General features: G+C 52.5%; 1 protein-coding gene across 1 annotated transcript; it reads right to left on the reverse strand.

The window, feature by feature from the left end:
* Positions 1 to 307: 307 nt before the first annotated feature.
* Positions 308 to 24,739, reverse strand: b3gat2 (beta-1,3-glucuronyltransferase 2 (glucuronosyltransferase S); the record flags this gene model as incomplete). Its single annotated transcript, XM_080507685.1, has 4 exons — positions 308 to 394; positions 11,584 to 11,732; positions 14,557 to 14,701; positions 24,230 to 24,739. The coding sequence occupies 4 exons, from the start codon at positions 24,737 to 24,739 to the stop codon at positions 308 to 310; spliced, it is 891 nt and encodes a 296-aa protein (XP_080363811.1).
* Positions 24,740 to 25,352: the final 613 nt, after the last annotated feature.

The raw sequence follows: 25,352 nt of genomic DNA on the forward strand, positions 1-25,352 counted from the left end.
GTCACTCTCAGCGCCGTCCCGTCACGCCCAGCGCCGTCCCGTCATGCCCAGCGCCGTCCCGTCACTCTCAGCGCCGTCCCGTCACGCCCAGCGCCGTCCAACGTCCCACAAAGCCACGTCTTGACGGACAGCCAGCGGCGGGTCATACGGAGCTTCAGAGTCTGTGTTGTCACGGCGACCGGACGGCGTCAGCAGGAGGAACCACTCCTCTCTGCCAGGAGGGGGAGGGGGAGCGCTGCCATCACACCTCCATCACACCTCCATCACTCCTCCATCACACCTCCATCACACCTCCATCACACCTCCATCACACCTCCATCACCACCGTGTCCTTTCGATGTTTGGGCTCGTTGGCGAGGTGCGGCTTCTCCGTACGGGTGTGCCAGACCAGAACCTGCAAACAGAACCAGGACAGTCAGCGACTAGAACAGAACCTGTGGAGGGAAAACAGAACCTGTGGAGGGTCAACAGAACCTGTGGGGGGAAAACAGAACCTGTGGAGGGAAAACAGAACCTGTGGAGGGAAAACAGAACCTGTGGAGGGAAAACAGAACCTGTGGAGGGAAAACAGAACCTGTGGAGGGAAAACAGAACCTGTGGAGGGAAAACAGAACCTGTGGAGGGTCAACAGAACCTGTGGAGGGTCAACAGAACCTGTGGAGGGTCAACAGAACCTGTGGAGGGAAAACAGAACCTGTGGAGGGAAAACAGAACCTGTGGAGGGAAAACAGAACCTGTGGGGGGAAAACAGAACCTGTGGAGGGAAAACAGAACCTGTGGAGGGAAAACAGAACCTGTGGAGGGAAAACAGAACCTGTGGAGGGAAAACAGAACCTGTGGAGGGAAAACAGAACCTGTGGAGGGAAAACAGAACCTGTGGAGGGTCAACAGAACCTGTGGAGGGTCAACAGAACCTGTGGAGGGAAAACAGAACCTGTGGAGGGAAAACAGAACCTGTGGGGGGAAAACAGAACCTGTGGAGGGAAAACAGAACCTGTGGAGGGAAAACAGAACCTGTGGAGGGAAAACAGAACCTGTGGAGGGAAAACAGAACCTGTGGAGGGAAAACAGAACCTGTGGGGGGAAAACAGAACCTGTGGGGGGAAAACAGAACCTGTGGAGGGTCAACAGAACCTGTGGAGGGAAAACAGAACCTGTGGAGGGTCAACAGAACCTGTGGAGGGAAAACAGAACCTGTGGAGGGAAAACAGAACCTGTGGAGGGTCAACAGAACCTGTGGAGGGAAAACAGAACCTGTGGGGGGAAAACAGAACCTGTGGAGGGTCAACAGAACCTGTGGAGGGTCAACAGAACCTGTGGAGGGAAAACAGAACCTGTGGGGGTAAAACAGAACCTGTGGGGGGAAAACAGAACCTGTGGAGGGTCAACAGAACCTGTGGAGGGAAAACAGAACCTGTGGGGGGAAAACAGAACCTGTGGAGGGAAAACAGAACCTGTGGAGGGTCAACAGAACCTGTGGAGGGTCAACAGAACCTGTGGAGGGAAAACAGAACCTGTGGAGGGAAAACAGAACCTGTGGAGGGAAAACAGAACCTGTGGGGGGTCAACAGAACCTGTGGAGGGAAAACAGAACCTGTGGAGGGAAAACAGAACCTGTGGAGGGTCAACAGAACCTGTGGAGGGAAAACAGAACCTGTGGAGGGAAAACAGAACCTGTGGAGGGTCAACAGAACCTGTGGAGGGTCAACAGAACCTGTGGAGGGAAAACAGAACCTGTGGGGGTAAAACAGAACCTGTGGAGGGAAAACAGAACCTGTGGAGGGTCAACAGAACCTGTGGAGGGAAAACAGAACCTGTGGAGGGTCAACAGAACCTGTGGAGGGAAAACAGAACCTGTGGAGGGAAAACAGAACCTGTGGAGGGAAAACAGAACCTGTGGAGGGAAAACAGAACCTGTGGAGGGAAAACAGAACCTGTGGAGGGAAAACAGAACCTGTGGAGGGAAAACAGAACCTGTGGAGGGAAAACAGAACCTGTGGAGGGTCAACAGAACCTGTGGAGGGTCAACAGAACCTGTGGAGGGTCAACAGAACCTGTGGAGGGAAAACAGAACCTGTGGAGGGAAAACAGAACCTGTGGAGGGAAAACAGAACCTGTGGGGGGAAAACAGAACCTGTGGAGGGAAAACAGAACCTGTGGAGGGAAAACAGAACCTGTGGAGGGAAAACAGAACCTGTGGAGGGAAAACAGAACCTGTGGAGGGAAAACAGAACCTGTGGAGGGAAAACAGAACCTGTGGAGGGTCAACAGAACCTGTGGAGGGTCAACAGAACCTGTGGAGGGAAAACAGAACCTGTGGAGGGAAAACAGAACCTGTGGGGGGAAAACAGAACCTGTGGAGGGAAAACAGAACCTGTGGAGGGAAAACAGAACCTGTGGAGGGAAAACAGAACCTGTGGAGGGAAAACAGAACCTGTGGAGGGAAAACAGAACCTGTGGGGGGAAAACAGAACCTGTGGGGGGAAAACAGAACCTGTGGAGGGTCAACAGAACCTGTGGAGGGAAAACAGAACCTGTGGAGGGTCAACAGAACCTGTGGAGGGAAAACAGAACCTGTGGAGGGAAAACAGAACCTGTGGAGGGTCAACAGAACCTGTGGAGGGAAAACAGAACCTGTGGGGGGAAAACAGAACCTGTGGAGGGTCAACAGAACCTGTGGAGGGTCAACAGAACCTGTGGAGGGAAAACAGAACCTGTGGGGGTAAAACAGAACCTGTGGGGGGAAAACAGAACCTGTGGAGGGTCAACAGAACCTGTGGAGGGAAAACAGAACCTGTGGGGGGAAAACAGAACCTGTGGAGGGAAAACAGAACCTGTGGAGGGTCAACAGAACCTGTGGAGGGTCAACAGAACCTGTGGAGGGAAAACAGAACCTGTGGAGGGAAAACAGAACCTGTGGAGGGAAAACAGAACCTGTGGGGGGTCAACAGAACCTGTGGAGGGAAAACAGAACCTGTGGAGGGAAAACAGAACCTGTGGAGGGTCAACAGAACCTGTGGAGGGAAAACAGAACCTGTGGAGGGAAAACAGAACCTGTGGAGGGTCAACAGAACCTGTGGAGGGTCAACAGAACCTGTGGAGGGAAAACAGAACCTGTGGGGGTAAAACAGAACCTGTGGAGGGAAAACAGAACCTGTGGAGGGTCAACAGAACCTGTGGAGGGAAAACAGAACCTGTGGAGGGTCAACAGAACCTGTGGAGGGAAAACAGAACCTGTGGAGGGAAAACAGAACCTGTGGAGGGTCAACAGAACCTGTGGAGGGAAAACAGAACCTGTGGGGGGAAAACAGAACCTGTGGAGGGTCAACAGAACCTGTGGAGGGTCAACAGAACCTGTGGAGGGTCAACAGAACCTGTGGAGGGAAAACAGAACCTGTGGGGGTAAAACAGAACCTGTGGGGGGAAAACAGAACCTGTGGAGGGTCAACAGAACCTGTGGAGGGAAAACAGAACCTGTGGAGGGAAAACAGAACCTGTGGAGGGTCAACAGAACCTGTGGAGGGAAAACAGAACCTGTGGGGGTAAAACAGAACCTGTGGAGGGAAAACAGAACCTGTGGAGGGTCAACAGAACCTGTGGAGGGAAAACAGAACCTGTGGAGGGTCAACAGAACCTGTGGAGGGAAAACAGAACCTGTGGAGGGAAAACAGAACCTGTGGAGGGTCAACAGAACCTGTGGAGGGAAAACAGAACCTGTGGGGGGAAAACAGAACCTGTGGAGGGTCAACAGAACCTGTGGAGGGTCAACAGAACCTGTGGAGGGTCAACAGAACCTGTGGAGGGAAAACAGAACCTGTGGGGGTAAAACAGAACCTGTGGGGGGAAAACAGAACCTGTGGAGGGTCAACAGAACCTGTGGAGGGAAAACAGAACCTGTGGAGGGAAAACAGAACCTGTGGGGGGAAAACAGAACCTGTGGAGGGAAAACAGAACCTGTGGAGGGTCAACAGAACCTGTGGAGGGAAAACAGAACCTGTGGAGGGAAAACAGAACCTGTGGAGGGAAAACAGAACCTGTGGGGGGTCAACAGAACCTGTGGAGGGAAAACAGAACCTGTGGAGGGAAAACAGAACCTGTGGAGGGTCAACAGAACCTGTGGAGGGAAAACAGAACCTGTGGAGGGAAAACAGAACCTGTGGAGGGTCAACAGAACCTGTGGAGGGTCAACAGAACCTGTGGAGGGAAAACAGAACCTGTGGGGGTAAAACAGAACCTGTGGGGGGAAAACAGAACCTGTGGAGGGTCAACAGAACCTGTGGAGGGAAAACAGAACCTGTGGAGGGTCAACAGAACCTGTGGAGAGAAAACAGAACCTGTGGAGGGAAAACAGAACCTGTGGAGGGAAAACAGAACCTGTGGAGGGTCAACAGAACCTGTGGAGGGAAAACAGAACCTGTGGAGGGTCAACAGAACCTGTGGAGGGTCAACAGAACCTGTGGAGGGAAAACAGAACCTGTGGAGGGAAAACAGAACCTGAGACCATGTTTGACCATATTTTACTTGACAGATCAAAGAAGATGTGAAATCTTCACATTAGATATGTTCAAAAGCGTGAAGATGATGATTCCATTGTGAATTAAAGAGCGTCAGACAATCTGGAAATTCCTGTATTCCATGTTACTTTCTTTGTTTATTGCCACTTTTTATCACCACAGCCGACTGCTGTCATATTTTCTATCACGCTGTGTGGGCGTGTACTGATGATGTCACACCCCGTCGACACGGTAACGCCACATCCGGGGATGACTGATGACGGTGGCGCCTGCTAATAGCAGGTCTTGCTAGCAGCCCGGGGCCCCCATTAGCGTAATGGGGCCGATAATGATGATGAGAGTTTGAACACGGGGCGTCTGCAGCAGCAGCCGGCTGTAAATGATGATCAACAGCTCCGGGGGGGGGAGGGTCCCAACCCCCCCACAGGAAGCATTTACCCACAAGCCACCAGGGATTTGAAGAGCCACCATGTGACTTCAGCACATGGAGATTTCCTTTGTGCTGCGGAGCAACAGCAGCGGCAAGAACATCAGTGCAGCAACACGACGGAACACAAATGAAAGGATATAAAACTGGACCTCCGTCACATCCTACATCCAAACACATCACTTTTGAGTTTTCCTTCCAGATGTTTCATGTTTCCACGACAACATTCTGAAAAGGATATCCATTAACTCCAATACTGGGCCACTAGAGGGAGCTGCTGGCTTTTTTCACCAAGAACGCCATCTGGTCATTTTTGTGAAAATGTCCTTCACCAAGAGTGAACTGGAGCTGACGTGGGTCCTCATCCAATATGGCCGCCTTAGCAGGCATCTAACTCTATCTATCTATATGTTTGTATCGAGCATGACGTACAATAAAAAAATGCCACAAATACTTATAAAATACTACATTGTTTAAGAATAAACCAGAGTGTAAATGGTACCAAACATTCTCACCATCGAATTCTTTTTCAAGAAAACAATTTTGGACTCACAGATAATTTGCTGAATTGACATTATGTTAATTGGAAATTAAACAAGCGTACAGAACCCCGATGATGATCGGTGATGTAACCGTGAAGTACTTCACCGTGTCCGAGAGAAGTAAGACGTTGAAGGCTCGTCACTACGTCACCAGTCACTACGTCACCAGTCACCACGTCACCACGTCACCACGTCACCACATCACTACGTTACCAGTCACCACGTCACCACGTCACCAGTCACCACGTCACCAGTCACTACGTCACCAGTCACTACGTCACCACGTCACCAGTCACTACGTCACCAGTCACTACGTCACCACGTCACCAGTCACCACGTCACCACATCACTACGTTACCAGTCACCACGTCACCAGTCACTACGTCACCAGTCACCACGTCACCACGTCACCACATCACCACGTCACCAGTCACCACGTCACCAGTCACCACGTCACCAGTCACTACGTCACCAGTCACCACGTCACCACGTCACCACATCACCACGTTACCAGTCACCACGTCACCACGTTACCACATCACCATGTCACCAGTCACCACGTCACCACATCACTACGTTACCAGTCACCACGTCACCACGTCACCAGTCACCACGTCACCACGTCACCACGTCACCAGTCACCACGTCACCAGTCACCATGTCACCAGTCACTACGTCACCAGTCACTATGTCACTACGTCACCACGTCACCAGTCACCACGTCACCAGTCACCACGTCACCACGTCACCAGTCACCAGTCACCACGTCACCAGTCACCACGTCACCAGTCACCAGTCACCACGTCACCAGTCACCAGTCACCACGTCACCACGTCACCACGTCACCACGTCACCAGTCACCACGTCACCAGTCACCACGTCACCACGTCACCAGTCACCACGTCACCACGTCACCAGTCACCACGTCACCAGTCACCACGTCACCAGTCACCACGTCACCACGTCACCAGTCACCACGTCACCAGTCACTACGTCACCAGTCACTACGTCACTACGTCACCACGTCACCAGTCACCACGTCACCACGTCACCAGTCACCACGTCACCACGTCACCAGTCACCAGTCACCACGTCACCAGTCACCACGTCACCAGTCACTACGTCACCACGTCACCAGTCACCACGTCACCACGTCACCAGTCACCACGTCACCACATCACTACGTTACCAGTCACCACGTCACCACGTCACCACGTCACCACGTCACCAGTCACCACGTCACCACGTCACCACGTCACCACGTCACCAGTCACCACGTCACCAGTCACCACGTCACCAGTCACTACGTCACCAGTCACTATGTCACTACGTCACCACGTCACCAGTCACCACGTCACCAGTCACCACGTCACCACGTCACCAGTCACCACGTCACCAGTCACCAGTCACCACGTCACCAGTCACCACGTCACCACGTCACCACGTCACCAGTCACCACGTCACCAGTCACCACGTCACCACGTCACCAGTCACCACGTCACCAGTCACCACGTCACCACGTCACCACGTCACCAGTCACCACGTCACCAGTCACCACGTCACCACGTCACCACGTCACCACGTCACCAGTCACCACGTCACCACGTCACCAGTCACCACGTCACCAGTCACCACGTCACCACGTCACCAGTCACCACGTCACCACGTCACCAGTCACCACGTCACCAGTCACCACGTCACCACGTCACCACGTCACCACGTCACCAGTCACCACGTCACCAGTCACTACGTCACCAGTCACTACGTCACCAGTCACTATGTCACTACGTCACCACGTCACCAGTCACCACGTCACCACGTCACCAGTCACCACGTCACCAGTCACCACGTCACCACGTCACCAGTCACCACGTCACCAGTCACCACGTCACCAGTCACTACGTCACCAGTCACTACGTCACCAGTCACTATGTCACTACGTCACCACGTCACCAGTCACCACGTCACCACGTCACCAGTCACCACGTCACCAGTCACCACGTCACCACGTCACCAGTCACCACGTCACCAGTCACCACGTCACCACGTCACCAGTCACCACGTCACCAGTCACCACGTCACCACGTCACCAGTCACCACGTCACCAGTCACCACGTCACCAGTCACTACGTCACCAGTCACTACGTCACCAGTCACTATGTCACTACGTCACCACGTCACCAGGTCACCAGTCACCACGTCACCACGTCACCAGTCACCAGTCACCACGTCACCAGTCACCACGTCACCAGTCACTACGTCACCAGTCACCACGTCACCACATCACTACGTTACCAGTCACCACGTCACCACGTCACCAGTCACCACGTCACCACGTCACCACGTCACCAGTCACCACGTCACCACGTCACCACGTCACCACGTCACCAGTCACCACGTCACCAGTCACCACGTCACCAGTCACCACGTCACCACGTCACCAGTCACCACGTCACCAGTCACCACGTCACCAGTCACCAGTCACTACGTCACCAGTCACCAGTCACCAGTCACCACGTCACCAGTCACCACGTCACCAGTCACCACGTCACCACGTCACCAGTCACCACGTCACCACGTCACCAGTCACCACGTCACCAGTCACCACGTCACCACGTCACCACGTCACCACGTCACCAGTCACCACGTCACCAGTCACTACGTCACCAGTCACTACGTCACCAGTCACTATGTCACTACGTCACCACGTCACCAGTCACCACGTCACCACGTCACCAGTCACCACGTCACCAGTCACCACGTCACCACGTCACCAGTCACCACGTCACCAGTCACCACGTCACCAGTCACTACGTCACCAGTCACTACGTCACCAGTCACTATGTCACTACGTCACCACGTCACCAGTCACCACGTCACCACGTCACCAGTCACCACGTCACCAGTCACCACGTCACCACGTCACCAGTCACCACGTCACCAGTCACCACGTCACCACGTCACCAGTCACCACGTCACCAGTCACCACGTCACCACGTCACCAGTCACCACGTCACCAGTCACCACGTCACCAGTCACTACGTCACCAGTCACTACGTCACCAGTCACTATGTCACTACGTCACCACGTCACCAGGTCACCAGTCACCACGTCACCACGTCACCAGTCACCAGTCACCACGTCACCAGTCACCACGTCACCAGTCACTACGTCACCAGTCACCACGTCACCACATCACTACGTTACCAGTCACCACGTCACCACGTCACCAGTCACCACGTCACCACGTCACCACGTCACCAGTCACCACGTCACCACGTCACCACGTCACCACGTCACCAGTCACCACGTCACCAGTCACCACGTCACCAGTCACCACGTCACCACGTCACCAGTCACCACGTCACCAGTCACCACGTCACCAGTCACCAGTCACTACGTCACCAGTCACCAGTCACCAGTCACCACGTCACCAGTCACCACGTCACCAGTCACCACGTCACCAGTCACTACGTCACCAGTCACCACGTCACCAGTCACCACGTCACCACATCACTACGTTACCAGTCACCACGTCACCAGTCACCACGTCACCACATCACTACGTTACCAGTCACCACGTCACCACGTCACCAGTCACTACGTCACCAGTCACCACGTCACCAGTCACCACGTCACCACGTCACCACGTCACCAGTCACCACGTCACCAGTCACTACGTCACCAGTCACTACGTCACCACGTCACCAGTCACTACGTCACCAGTCACTACGTCACCACGTCACCAGTCACTACGTCACCACGTCACCAGTCACTACGTCACCAGTCACTACGTCACCACGTCACCAGTCACTACGTCACCAGTCACTACGTCACCACGTCACCAGTCACTACGTCACCACGTCACCAGTCACTACGTCACCAGTCACTACGTCACCAGTCACCACGTCACCACATCACTACGTTACCAGTCACCACGTCACCAGTCACCACGTCACCACATCACTACGTTACCAGTCACCACGTCACCACGTCACCAGTCACTACGTCACCAGTCACTACGTCACCACGTCACCAGTCACTACGTCACCAGTCACTACGTCACCACGTCACCAGTCACTACGTCACCACGTCACCAGTCACTACGTCACCAGTCACTACGTCACCACGTCACCAGTCACTACGTCACCAGTCACCACGTCACCAGTCACCACGTCACCAGTCACTACGTCACCAGTCACCACGTCACCAGTCACTACGTCACCAGTCACTACGTCACCAGTCACTATGTCACTACGTCACCACGTCACCAGTCACCACGTCACCACGTCACCACGTTACCAGTCACCACGTCACCACGTCACCAGTCACCACGTCACCAGTCACCACGTCAAAAGTCACCACGTCACCACGTCACCAGTCACCACGTCACCAGTCACTACGTCACCAGTCACTACGTCACCAGTCACTATGTCACTACGTCACCACGTCACCAGTCACCACGTCACCACGTCACCACGTTACCAGTCACCACGTCACCACGTCACCAGTCACCACGTCACCAGTCACCACGTCAAAAGTCACCACGTCACCACGTCACCAGTCACCACGTCACCAGTCACTACGTCACCAGTCACTACGTCACCAGTCACTATGTCACTACGTCACCACGTCACCAGTCACCACGTCACCAGTCACCACGTCACCAGTCACTACGTCACCACGTCACCAGTCACTACGTCACCAGTCACTACGTCACCAGTCACTATGTCACTACGTCACCACGTCACCACGTCACCACGTTACCAGTCACCACGTCACCACGTCACCAGTCACCACGTCACCAGTCACCACGTCAAAAGTCACCACGTCACCACGTCACCAGTCACCACGTCACCAGTCACCACATCACCAGTCACCAGTCACCACGTCACTACGTCACCAGTCACCACGTCACCAGTCACCACGTCACCACGTCACCAGTCACCACGTCACCAGTCACCACGTCACCAGTCACCACGTCACCACATCACCACGTCACCAGTCACCACGTCACCAGTCACCACGTCACCAGTCACCACGTCACCACGTCACCAGTCACCACGTCACCAGTCACCACGTCACCAGTCACCACGTCACCACGTCACCAGTCACCACGTCACCACGTCACCAGTCACCACGTCACCAGTCACCACGTCACCACGTCACCAGTCACCACGTCACCAGTCACCACGTCACCACGTCACCACGTCACCACGTCACCAGTCACCACGTCACCAGTCACCACGTCACCAGTCACTATGTCACTACGTCACCACGTCACCAGGTCACCACGTCACCAGTCACCACGTCACCAGTCACCACGTCACCACGTCACCAGTCACCACGTCACCAGTCACCACGTCACCACGTCACCAGTCACCACGTCACCAGTCACCACGTCACCACGTCACCAGTCACCACGTCACCACGTCACCAGTCACCACGTCACCAGTCACCACGTCACCAGTCACCAGTCACCACGTCACCAGTCACCACGTCACCAGTCACCAGTCACCACGTCACCAGTCACCACGTCACCAGTCACCACGTCACCACGTCACCAGTCACCACGTCACCAGTCACCACGTCAAAAGTCACCACGTCACCACGTTACCAGTCACCACGTCACCAGTCACCACATCACCAGTCACCACGTCACCACGTCACCAGTCACCACGTCACCAGTCACCACGTCACCAGTCACCACGTCACCACGTCACCAGTCACCACGTCACCACGTCACCACGTCACCAGTCACCAGTCACCACGTCACCAGTCACCATGTCACCACGTCACCAGGTCACCACGTCACCAGTCACCACGTCACCACGTCACCAGTCACCATGTCACCACGTCACCAGGTCACCACGTCACCAGTCACCACGTCACCAGTCACCACGTCACCAGTCACCACGTCACCAGTCACCAGTCACCACGTCACCACGTCACCAGTCACCACGTCACCAGTCACCACGTCACCAGTCACCACGTCACCACGTCACCAGTCACACTCCTGGCATGTCGTGGTCATTGGCCCTGCAGGAGATGTGGACCAGGTCTGGACCAGGTCTGGACCCGGTCTGGACTGAGGACTGACCCGGGTGCAGTTGCTGGCCTTGGGTTCCAGCTCGGTGACCTTGGTGATCTGCTTGAGGAAGTCGGACTCCTGCATCCCGGGCTGGGAGCCTCGCCGCTTGAACTGGGCCCGCGGGTTGGCCAGGATCACCTGGAGGTTCACCGCGAAGCCTGAAGGGGAAGGAGGACAAAGAGGGTCAAGGTCCGGCCGGACAAGGTCACATGACCAGTCTTATGGTCCTCAGTGTGTCTACGACAAGGTCACATGACCAGTCTTATGGTCCTCAGTGTGTCTACCAGTACGAGGGCTGAGAGAACAGCTCCTCCATGACGGTGCTTCAGACGAGGAAGCTGACGGTTGTTGAGAGGTCAAACAAACGTCTCACATCCAGATCATCTGAGTGACGGTTAGGAGAAAGTCATCTGCATGCTGCAGCCCTGAACCGTCATCTGCATGCTGCAGCCCTGAACCGTCATCTGCATGCTGCAGCCCTGAACCGTCATCTGCATGCTGCAGCACTGAACCATCATCTGCATGCTGCAGCCCTGAACCATCATCTGCATGCTGCAGCCCTGAACCATCATCTGCATGCTGCAGCACTGAACCGTCATCTGCATGCTGCAGCCCTGAACCGTCATCTGCATGCTGCAGCCCTGAACCGTCATCTGCATGCTGCAGCACTGAACCATCATCTGCATGCTGCAGCCCTGAACCATCATCTGCATGCTGCAGCCCTGAACCGTCATCTGCATGCTGCAGCCCTGAACCGTCATCTGCATGCTGCAGCACTGAACCGTCATCTGCATGCTGCAGCCCTGAACCGTCATCTGCATGCTGCAGCACTGAACCATCATCTGCATGCTGCAGCCCTGAACCATCATCTGCATGCTGCAGCCCTGAACCGTCATCTGCATGCTGCAGCCCTGAACCGTCATCTGCATGCTGCAGCACTGAACCGTCATCTGCATGCTGCAGCCCTGAACCGTCATCTGCATGCTGCAGCCCTGAACCGTCATCTGCATGCTGCAGCACTGAACCGTCATCTGCATGCTGCAGCCCTGAACCATCATCTGCATGCTGCAGCACTGAACCGTCATCTGCATGCTGCACGTAGAACAAGACGTCCTCCACACGTCTGACGTGTCATGGACCCTGAGACATGGACGTCCAGAGGCGGTGAGGGACGTCTTCCACTTCGCCAACCCTTTGATCTCAGAGCATCCAGAGACTGACGGAGCTGAACGACGGCTTCACATGCTTCCTAATGCGACTCAGACGGTGAGTGTGAGTGTGAGTGTGAGTGTGAGTGTGAGTGTGAGTGTGAGTGTGAGTGTGTGTGTGTGTGTGTGTGTGTGTGTGTGTGTGTGTGTGTGCGCGGGGGGGTCAGGGGGGTCGGGGTGTCGGGGGGGTTGGGGGTTGGGGTGTCAGGGGGGTTGGGGTGTCAGGGGAGTCGGGGTGTCAGGGGGGTCGGGGGTGTCGGGGTGTCAGGGGGGTCGGGGTGTCGGGGTGTCAGGGGTGTCAGGGGGGTCGGGGGGTCGGGGTGTCGGGGGGATCGGGGTGTCGGGGGGGTCGGGGTGTCAGGGGGGTCGGGGGGTCGGGGTGTCGGGGGATCGGGGTGTCTGGGGGGTCGGGGTGTCAGGGGGGTCGGGGGATCGGGGTGTCGGGGTGTCAGGGGGGTCGGGGGTTGGGGGGTCGGGGTGTTGGGGGGATCGGGGTGTCAGGGGGGTCGGGGTGTCGGGGGTTCGGGGGGATCGGGGTGTCAGGGGGGTCGGGGGTCGGGGTGTTGGGGGGATCGGGGTGTCAGGGGAGTCGGGGGGTCGGGGTGTCGGGGGGATCGGGGTGTCGGGGGGGTCGGGGTGTCAGGGGGGGAACCTCTCATGTATGGATGTGAAACACGTTGTGCAGTACATAACAATAAGGCACCTCCTCTCCACCTCCATGGCTCCATTACAACTCCTGCAATCAACTCCTGAAGAAGTTCCCCGCCACAGACTTGATTCAAGTTGTTTATTCACAATAATATTCACCGTCTCCCGGGGAAACTTTCATCGAGGTCAACATGGATTTCAGGAACCAGTTTGTACATCCAGCAGACATGAAGCAACATTCAACCAATATGGAGGTAATCAGCAGCCCCTTGTGGCCATAGTCAATAAAATACCATAACGTAGCGTGTGCTGCTCATTAAGCTGAGGTGGTGTCCATTAAGCATTATATTGTACATTTAAGTCGGTAAAAAGTGCAGCTCACACATATTTCACTGATTGCAGGAGATTTTGTGAAGCAGCACGTTGCATCTGAAACAGGTATTCAGACTCTTCCTGTCCAGATTCCTCCCGGAACGTTTCCGCTTCACTCAATGTCGCCCTGCAGAACTCGTGGTGATTTATCTCAGGCATAAACAATCAGGCAAAGTAGCGCAGCAGCTCCGGAGCGGAGGTGTAACAGTCAGAACATTAAATTGGAAAGACGAGATCTCATTTTACGGCAAATGAATCCATGAAGAAACCAAGAGTGGGAACGCTCCATGTGAACTGCCAGGCACCCAGAGTTCTTCTAGCGTTCTTCTCTGCTCTGGAGAAAACCAACGAGCCGAAGCGCCTCGCCGGCTCCGGCTTCTGTGACCAACGGGCTGATCGATAAAGTCTCTTCATGCTTCTACGAAGCATCGGGAGCTTTAAAGATGGCTGACACTGCGTATTTCCCACCATCAGCCCAGCAGCTGTGATTCAGCCACATGCCGGGAGGAGATGCTCTTCAACATCCAGATGTGAAGCCGATTTCCTGCTGTGTTTGCCTGAAGACTCAGCGAGGACTGAAAGACGCCCAGTGCTTCCTTTGTCTTATGAACTCTTTGATTTCTGACTTCTTCTGACTTTGTGATTCGCTTCGTCTTGGTCAGTTTTCCCAGAGAAGTGCCACAAACTTGGTCTTTGAGTTTATTCCAGAACACTTAGACCCAGCCCTGATCCAGATGATCACGCTGCCTCTTACCTGCCATGTCGGTGGCAAACGGTCGGTCGGGTCTCCAGCCGGTGTACCAGCCGATGACTTTCCCCCCGGACACCAGGGGGCGCTCATACGCTCTGCCACCAACGAATCCCACGGGCCAGATTGACACACCTCGAGTGCTTCGCATCTGCAAACACGAAGAAAGAACTTGGTTTAGCTGTGAAGCCTTGACCGGAATGGTTTAGTCTGCACTTGTGAAATAATGACAAAAAGAAGTGAATTTGATGAGTTGAGAAACTTTTTCTCTCCTGGAACAAAAAATGTTCAGCAAAAATAAGCTTGACTTTGTTATATTTCATGTTTTGGTCATCAGAAATGGAGCTGGCAGCCAACAAATGAGAGAACTACTGGAACACATGATGCCAATGTTTTAGAAAAAAGAAATGGCAGCCATGTGGAAAATGGAGGTTGTTTTGTAAATGTAGATGATTGGTGTGATTTTACACTCAGAGAGATTGTTCAACTAAAACTTTAATATTGGAGACTTTATGAAAGAAGACAATCTTTCTGCTAATCAACATTCAGTGGATTCCTGATGACAATACGCTGCTAAACGCTGACGAGGACGACACGTCACAATTCAGCCTTCTGACGTCGACGCTGAAACAAATGTGTGGATGTGCAGGAGTGATTAGCCGTCTTTATTTAATGTGGAATGCAGAGGAGAGCGTCCAGGAGAGCGTCCAGGAGAGCGTCCAGGAGAGCGTCCAGGAGAGCGTCCAGGAGAGCGTCCAGGAGAGTGTCCAGGAGAGTGTCCAGGAGAGCATCCAGGAGAGCAGGAGAGCATCCAGGAGAGCAGGAGAGCAGGAGAGCGTCCAGGAAAGCAGGAGAGCGTCCAGGAGAGCATCCAGGAGAGCAGGAGAGCGTCCAGGAGAGCAGGAGAGCGTCCAGGAGAGCAGGAGAGCGTCCAGGAGAGCAGGAGAGCGTCCAGGAGAGCAGGAGAGCAGTGGCCTTCCTTTTCCCCCAGAATGAATTTACTCTCAGCCGGAAGCAGCGCAACGACAAATGAGAGCGACGGATAAAAGAGTGGCGAAGTGGGGGAGGGTGGGATGTGCTGGTGTGTGTGTGTGTGTGTGTGTGTGTGTGTGTGTGTGTGTGTGTGTGTGTGTGTGTGTGTGTGTGTGTGTGTGTGTGTGTGTGTGTGTGTGTGTGTGTGTGTGTGTGTGTGTGGTCAGAGATCATCATGGTTCACCCAAACAGCCTCCAGCCTGTCGCTGGTGAACAACAGAACAAAGGAAGTGAGAGGCAGCGCCGCATTACTGCACCAGACGTCACCACTCAGTTCCTGCTGCCTGGTGAAGCCTCAACTTCCAACCAATCACAGAGAAGGAACGGGAGACAGCAGGACGCTCATTTCAATGCTTTCACTGGAGAAGTACGACATTCATTAACTTGCTTTCAAAGGTTGCTCAGCGTCAGCGGAGACGAACGACTGTTTGCCCAATCAGGTGCAGGAAAGGTTGATGTTGACGTGTTAGTGGGCGGAGCAAACTGCCAATCTGCGTCTGACAGCCTCATACGTCTGCCTCCAGCAAAATCACATCCAGCAAAATCACATCCAGCAAAATCACATCCAGCAAAATCACATCCAGCTGAAGAAAAGTCAGGGTTAGGGTTTAGTCAGACTGCAAGCAAATGTGAACAAGACATGAAGAAAACTGGCTGCAGATTGACTCTGCTAAACCCCAAGGTAGCGCAAGGTAGCGCAAGGTAGCGCAAGGTACCCAAAGGTAGCACAAGGCAGCGGTAGCCCAAGGTACCCCAAGGAAGCCCAAGGTACCCCAAGGTAGCCCAAGGTAGTGCAAGATAATCAAAGGTAACCCAAGGTAGACCAAGGTAACCCAAGGTAGCCCAAGGTAGTGCAAGATAATCAAAGGTAACCCAAGGTAGACCAAGGTAACCCAAGGTAACCCAAGGTACCGTATTTTCCGCCCTATAAGGCACCTAAATACCTCAAATTTTCTCAAAAGCTGCCAGTGCGCCTTATATATGGAAGAATTGCTCTACTCCAGACTATTTGACAGCTGAACAACCAGAAGCTTTTATTTTGACAACTCTAATCTTCAGAGCGGACGACACTCCACACAACACATTCATCACTCATGGTTGCACACCAACATTCTAACAAACCAAAATAAACTAGATGAAATAATGACTCCCTAAACTGGGGAACAAAAACACATAAACACAATCAACACAACACCAAGCCCAACAACAACCCACAATAACCTCCAACAACACAAAACATGAATTTGTCGCTGCAAGGCATGATGGGACATCCTGAGCTCCTCAGTGCAGCCGATAGCTGCAATGAATTATGGGAGTTTCTGTTTGTGGTGTTTTAAATGCAATTATTGGGGGTTATATTTGGTCTGTGGTGTCGGTAATAATTGTGTTGTGTTGTGTTTTTGTTGCTTAGTTCATGTAGTTTAGTTTATTACCGGTAGTTGTAAGTTGTCAACCAGCAGTGAAGAAGGTTTTGTGTGTAGTGTCCTCCTGGCATAGGCTGCAGGTAGGACTATCAAAATAAAGTGTGTGCACCTCTCTGGGTGTTAGAATCAGTGGAGAATGTAACCTAATGGCTTTCAGCTATAAAGGTTCTGACCACTGGTCTATTCCATGCACCTTATAATGCGGTGTGCCTTATATACAAACAAAGTTGTAAATTATGTCAGTCAATGTAGGTGTGCCTTACAATCCGGTGCCTTATAGGGCAGAAAATACGGGAATCAAAAGCCCCGTTTCCACCAGACAAAAGGTGCCGGCCTAGACCGGTCTAAACCGTTCCGGTTCACGTGTCACCACAGGAATGCGGACTGGACCGCTCCAGACCGCCCCCCTTCCATTGGGGTACCAGGACCATGGAACTGGTCTGAGTCTGAGGAGCCGTCTGCTGATTGGTCAGTGATTTACTACACCCTCAATATGTTAAAGTATCGGCTGGATGAATCCTCTGCTGTCAGTGGTCACTTTGCTCTGGTTGTTTTATTTTCCTTTTCTTTTCTTTGCTGCTCAACTTTAGTGTTTGTTGTGAAAGAAAGGACTTGAGGCAGGGGGAGACCGGGGGGAGGGACTTTGTATCACGTTGGAGCTTTCCGTTTGCAGCATAGCGCTCGCCGTGGCGTGGATGCGGGTCCGGGACACCGGAGTCTGGAGCTTTGGGCTCCGGCGCTGACCGCGCTCCGGCAGCTCCGCTTCCCAGAGGCGGTCAGCGTTCTGTTCAGCCGCGGTCAGTGGCGCTATGTCGTGGTCAGTGGCGCTACATCGCGGTCAGTGGCGCTACATCGCGGTCAGTGGCGCTACATCGTGGTCAGTGGCGCTACATCGCGGTCAGTGGCGCTATATCGCGGTCAGTGGCACTATATGGCGGGGACGGACCGCGGCAGCGATGAAGAGGAGCTCGGCGCCTCCGTGTTCCGGCGCCGAGCTGCCGGACCGCGATCAGCGCCGGAGTGGAGAACCTCCTGCATTTGAGCAGAAAGCTCAGACTCCCCGGTCTGAGCCTCAGCCAACCGGGGGGAAAGCTCCGGCCACTTGCCCCGCCCCCCAGCGCTCGTGGGCAGGGCAAGTGGCCAGAGCACTCGCTCTCTCAGAACAACCCTACCACCTGATCACTAACCCTACCCTAACCTAACCCTAACCCTACCACCTGATCACTAACCCTAACCCTACCACCTGATTACTAACCCAAACCCTACCACCTGATCACTAACCCTAACCCTACCACCTGATCACTAACCCTACCACCTGATCACTAACCCTAACCCTACCACCTGATCACTAACCCTACCACCTGATCACTAACCCTAACCCTACCACCTGATCACTAACCCTAACCCTACCACCTGATCACTAACCCTACCACCTGATCACTAACCCTAACCCTACCACCTGATCACTAACCCTACCACCTGATCACTAACCCTAACCCTACCACCTGATCACTAACCCTACCACCTGATCACTAACCCTAACCCTACCACCTGATCACTAACCCTAACCCTACCACCTGATCACTAACCCTACCACCTGATCACTAACCCTAACCCTACCACCTGATCACTAACCCTAACCCTACCACCTGATCACTAACCCTACCACCTGATCACTAACCCTAACCCTACCACCTGATCACTAACCCTACCACCTGATCACTAACCCTACCACCTGATCACTAACCCTACCACCTGATCACTAACCCTAACCCTACCACCTGATCACTAACCCTACCACCTGATCAATAACCCTACCACCTGATCACTAACCCTACCCTAACCTATCCCTAACCCTACCACCTGATCACTAACCCTACCACCTGATCACTAACCCTACCCTAACCTATCCCTAACCCTACCACCTGATCACTAACCCTACCACCTGATCAATAACCCTACCACCTGATCACTAACCCTACCCTAACCTATCCCTAACCCTACCACCTGATCACTAACCCTACCATCTGATCACTAACCCTACCACCTGATCACTAACCCTAACCCTACCACCTGATCACTAACCCTACCACCTGATCACTAACCCTACCCTAACCTATCCCTAACCCTACCACCTGATCACTAACCCTACCACCTGATCACTAACCCTACCCTAACCTATCCCTAACCCTACCACCTGATCACTAACCCTAACCCTACCACCTGATCACTAACCCTACCACCTGATCACTAACCCTACCACCTGATCACTAACCCTACCCTAACCTATCCCTAACCCTACCACCTGATCACTAACCCTAACCCTACCACCTGATCACTAACCCTACCACCTGATCACTAACCCTACCACCTGATCACTAACCCTACCCTAACCTATCCCTAACCCTACCACCTGATCACTAACCCTACCCTAACCTATCCCTAACCCTACCACCTGATCACTAACCCTACCACCTGATCACTAACCCTACCACCTGATCACTAACCCTACCACCTGATCACTAACCCTACCCTAACCTATCCCTAACCCTACCACCTGATCACTAACCCTAACACAAACCAGACACAAAGGTCTTGGTAGGTGAAACTTCATTTGCTATTCAAATGTACTTAGAGTTGGATAGAAAGGTACAAATTTGCTGACGTGAGAATATGAAAGAAACGAACAGTATCGTTGCAGAACTGCACATGAATTAAGAGTCAGGATTGTCCGATTGTATTTTGTTGTATTGTAACTTTCTACCATCTGCAACGAAACACGATGAATCATCATGACAGAAAGTGCCTTACCCTAACCCTAATCCTAACCCCTAATCCTAACCCTAACCCTAACCCTAGCCCCAAACCCTAACCCTAGCCCCAAACCCTAACCCTAGCCTAACCTAATATAACCTAACCCTAACCCTAGGACTTAACCCTAACCCTAGCCCCAAACCCTAACCCTAGCCCCAACCCCTAGCCTAACCTAATATAACCTAACCCTAACCCTAACCCTAGCCCCAAACCCAAACCCTAGCCTAACCTAATATAACCTAACCCTAACCCTAGGACTTAACCCTAATCCTAGCCCCAAACCCTAACCCTAGCCCCAAACCCTAGCCTAACCTAATATAACCTAACCCTAGGACTTAACCCTAACCCTAGCCCCAAACCCTAACCCGAACCCCAAACCCTAGCCTAACCTAATATAACCTAACCCTAACCCTAGCCCCAAACCCTAACCCTAGCCCCAAACCCTAGCCTAACCTAATATAACCTAACCCTATCCCTAGCCCCAAACCCTAACCCTAGCCTAACCTAATATAACCTAACCCTAGCCCTAGCCTAACCCTAACCCTAACCCTGCTGTGCACTACCAATACTTTAAGAAAGTCTCATTATCAATAAGGAAATCGTCAGCAGCGGGCAGAAGCTGCTCTGAGACAACAAATAATTCATCTTTGCCACACATGAAAACTAATTTCAGATGCAGCTGAGCACATGGGTTAGGGTTAGGGTTAGGGTTAGGGTTAGGGTTAGGGTTAGCACATGACAACCTTTAAGTCGTGACAAATTACAGCAGCGGCAGTCAGTCAGTAAACGCCAGCTATATACTAGTAAACTAAAGAAAAGCTGGCAGTGAAAAGAAAGAAGAAGAACAAGAGCGTTGAGAGGAATCTGATTGGACTGGCTGCCAGGACACTGTCGGGCGATCAAGGCTGACTCCCTCTCCTCAAACTAATAGGTGAGAAGTGAACTGTGCACACAATAGACTCATAATGACAAAGTATATGAAACCCATTATGGATGTTCTGGTTTCCTGCCTCTTTGCCCCGGAGAGTCGTCATGCTGCTGTTTATGAGTCGGGACCAGTGTTGGCTGGTGTGATTTTAATCAAGCCTATTTTTACCAGTGCGTTATTAATATGCATTGCAGAGACAATCAGGAAAGAAAGAGAAGAAATGAGCTGCGAGAAAATGAATGAATCAAATTAGAGCGAGGCTGAGGACGTGATGCAATTCTGCATGATGTGTGTGCAGGTTGAATGCTTTCTGGGGGAGTGGGGGGGGGGGGGGCTGGAAGAGCATGTACATTGTGTGTAGAGGAGGGGGTCTACCATGTACATTGTGTGTAGAGGAGAGGATCTACCATGTACATTGTGTGTAGAGGAGAGGGTCTACCATGTACATTGTGTGTAGAGGAGAGGATCTACCATGTACATTGTGTGTAGAGGAGAGGATCTACCATGTACATTGTGTGTAGAGGAGAGGATCTACCATGTACATTGTGTGTAGAGGAGGGGATCTACCATGTACATTGTGTGTAGAGGAGAGGGTCTACCATGTACATTGTGTGTAGAGGAGAGGGTCTACCATGTACATTGTGTGTAGAGGAGAGGGTCTACCATGTACATTGTGTGTAGAGGAGAGGATCTACCATGTACATTGTGTGTAGAGGAGAGGATCTACCATGTACATTGTGTGTAGAGGAGAGGATCTACCATGTACATTGTGTGTAGAGGAGGGGATCTACCATGTACATTGTGTGTAGAGGAGGGGGTCTACCATGTACATTGTGTGTAGAGGAGAGGATCTACCATATACATTGTGTGTAGAGGAGGGGGTCTACCATGTACATTGTGTGTAGAGGAGAGGGTCTACCATGTACATTGTGTGTAGAGGAGGGGGTCTACCATGTACATTGTGTGTAGAGGAGGGGATCTACCATGTACATTGTGTGTAGAGGAGAGGGTCTACCATGTACATTGTGTGTAGAGGAGAGGGTCTACCATGTACATTGTGTGTAGAGGAGGGGGTCTACCATGTACATTGTGTGTAGAGGAGGGGGTCTACCATGTACATTGTGTGTAGAGGAGGGGGTCTACCATGTACATTGTGTGTAGAGGAGAGGGTCTACCATGTACATTGTGTGTAGAGGAGAGGGTCTACCATGTACATTGTGTGTAGAGGAGGGGGTCTACCATGTACATTGTGTGTAGAGGAGAGGATCTACCATATACATTGTGTGTAGAGGAGGGGGTCTACCATGTACATTGTGTGTAGAGGAGGGGATCTACCATGTACATTGTGTGTAGAGGAGAGGGTCTACCATGTACATTGTGTGTAGAGGAGAGGATCTACCATGTACATTGTGTGTAGAGGAGAGGGTCTACCATGTACATTGTGTGTAGAGGAGAGGGTCTACCATGTACATTGTGTGTAGAGGAGAGGATCTACCATGTACATTGTGTGTAGAGGAGGGGATCTACCATGTACATTGTGTGTAGAGGAGAGGGTCTACCATGTACATTGTGTGTAGAGGAGAGGATCTACCATGTACATTGTGTGTAGAGGAGAGGATCTACCATGTACATTGTGTGTAGAGGAGGGGATCTACCATGTACATTGTGTGTAGAGGAGAGGATCTACCATGTACATGGCGCTCTAGATGAACCACCAGGAGGCGCTCTGGTTTGAACATGGAGGCTGAAATGTTTTCCTCCTGCAGCTGGAGCAGGAATGACTCAGTGAACAGTTCATGAAGGTGATGACTCGTGAGTCATGGTTCAGTAGAGTGACTCGTGAGTCATGGTTCAGTAGAGTGATTTGTGAGTCATGGTTCAGTAGAGTGACTCAATGAGTCATGGTTCAGTAGAGTGACTCGTGAGTCATCGTTCAGTAGAGTGACTCAATGAGTCATGGTTCAGTAGAGTGACTCTTGAGTCATCGTTCAGTAGAGTGACTCAATGAGTCATGGTTCAGTAGAGTGACTCATGAGTCATGGTTCAGTAGAGTGACTAAATGAGTCATGGTTCAGTAGAGTGACTCAATGAGTCATGGTTCAGTAGAGTGACTCGTGAGTCATGGTTCAGTAGAGGGATTAAGTGAGTCATGGTTCACTAGAGTGACTCAATGAGTCATGGTTCAGTAGAGTGACTCGTGAGTCATGGTTCAGTAGAGTGACTCAATGAGTCATGGTTCAGTAGAGTGACTCAATGAGTCATGGTTCAGTAGAGTGACTCGTGAGTTTTGAACGATTGGTTCAAACTGGATCATCAGTCTAGTGTGTGAGTTCAGAGGAGAACAACCAGACTGGGTCTGGTTAATGATGAAGCTGCTTTACAAACAAGAAACTCGTCTTGCGGACACTATAATAGTAACTTGGACAAGTAACTTTACTCTGATTATTGGTTTGGAAAGAGTAAGATGATTACTAGTTACTGAAAAAAGTGGTCATATGAGAGTAACACGTTACTAATTAACACTTTAATGGCATCACTGATCATACATATAAAATACACTTTTACAATGTATTTATATCTTGGATGGATGGATGGATGGATGGATGGATGGATGGATGGATGGATGGATGGATGGATGGATGGATAGATAGTTTTACAGTGGAAATGTACATATTATTATATACTGTATATTTGTGTGTGTTTTGAACTTTATGTACATTAAATACATCAAATGTTTCTACGGTATTGAGGCTGTATTTATAAATACTTCTACTTGATTTGATGTCTGTTTTAATCATTGATGTCCAGGACGAAGGGAGATGATGAACAGTAATGTAATGCAGTAATGTAACTGCCTCAGAGTAGTTACCTCCTCGAACAGTAATGGAATGCAGTAATGTAACTGCCTCAGAGTAGTTACCTCCTCGAACAGTAATGTAATGCAGTAATGTAACTGCCTCAGAGTAGTTACCTCCTCGAGCAGTAATGTAATGCAGTAATGTAACTGCCTCAGAGTAGTTACCTCCTCGAACAGTAATGTAATGCAGTAATGTAACTGCCTCAGAGTAGTTACCTCCTCGAACAGTAATGTAATGCAGTAATGTAACTGCCTCAGAGTAGTTACCTCCTCGAACAGTAATGTAATGCAGTAATGTAACTGCCTCAGAGTAGTTACCTCCTCGAGCAGTAATGTAATGCAGTAATGTAACTGCCTCAGAGTAGTTACCTCCTCGAACAGTAATGTAATGCAGTAATGTAACTGCCTCAGAGTAGTTACCTCCTCGAACAGTAATGTAATGCAGTAATGTAACTGCCTCAGAGTAGTTACCTCCTCGAACAGTAACGTAATGCAGTAATGTAACTGCCTCAGAGTAGTTACCTCCTCGAACAGTAATGTAATGCAGTAATGTAACTGCCTCAGAGTAGTTACCTCCTCGAACAGTAACGTAATGCAGTAATGTAACTGCCTCAGAGTAGTTACCTCCTCGAACAGCTCCAGGCTGTAAGTGTTGTCGTCGTCGGCGAAGAAGACGACCCCGGCGTCGCGGCGGCCCCGGTGCAGCCGCAGCCACGCCAGAGCCGCGTTGCGTTGCTCGGTGGCTCGAGGCATCCCGGTGCGCTTGAACCTTCGCGGGGTGAACATGTGCAGGTGGGTGAAGGGGACGCCACTCCGGGACAGGAAGTGGGCCACCAGGTCGGTGCGCGACGTGGAGTCCTCCACCACCACCCAGTGGAAGCGGGGCACCTGGCGGAAGGCGTGGGCCAGCCGGGTCAGCTCCGCCTTCTGCACGGGCCGGGTGTAGGTGGGCGTGATGGCGTAGATGACCGGCAGGGCGGACTGGTTGCCGGGCCGGACCCCCCGCTGAGCCCTGCCGGGCCGCCCGGCCAGTGGCGCCCGGGTCGCCCGCTTACTGTCCACGTGGATCATGATGATGACGATCAGGACCCAGGGGAGCAGGATGAAGAAGCGGCTGAGCAACACCGACTTCATGGCTGGAGTGACCCCCCCACCCCCACCCCCTCTCTCTCTAGCTCTCTCTCTCTCCCTCTCTCACTCCATCACGCCATCAACTCCAGAGAGCTTTTGTTCATCCTTTTCTCCATAAACAACAACATCCAGCTGATTCGTCCTCCAAACTGTCACAACCATCCGCTACATCCCGCCTGTCCCACCGGGACCGCTTCTCTCAGTCCTCCTCCTCCTCCTGCTCCTCCTGCTCCTCCTCTTCCTCCTGCTCCTCCTCCTCCTCCTCTTCCTCCTGCTCCTCCTCCTCCTCCTGCAGATTCTCTCGGATGCGACTTCTTCTTCACGATCCCGGTTAAATCCCCATGTCCTGCGCGATGGGCTGTTCTTCTCCTCCGGAGGGAGGGAGGGAATGGAGGGAGCAGCCGAAGCGGAGGGGGAGAGGGAGCAGCCAGAGTGGAGGGAGGGAGGGAGGAAGCGGAGGGAGGGAGCAGAGGGATGGAGCAGCCGGAGCGAAGCTTCCCTGCAGCGGACGGACTCATCCGTCACCGCGCCGCCGTGGGAAGGACGGGGCTCTGCTCGGAGTCTGAGGAGAGATGGAGGGAGGAGGGGAGGAGCAGGTGCAGGAGGAGGAGAGAGA

This window comes from Blennius ocellaris (genome assembly GCF_963422515.1).
Source record: "Blennius ocellaris genome assembly, chromosome: 13".
In the NCBI taxonomy this organism is placed as follows: domain Eukaryota; kingdom Metazoa; phylum Chordata; class Actinopteri; order Blenniiformes; family Blenniidae; genus Blennius; species Blennius ocellaris.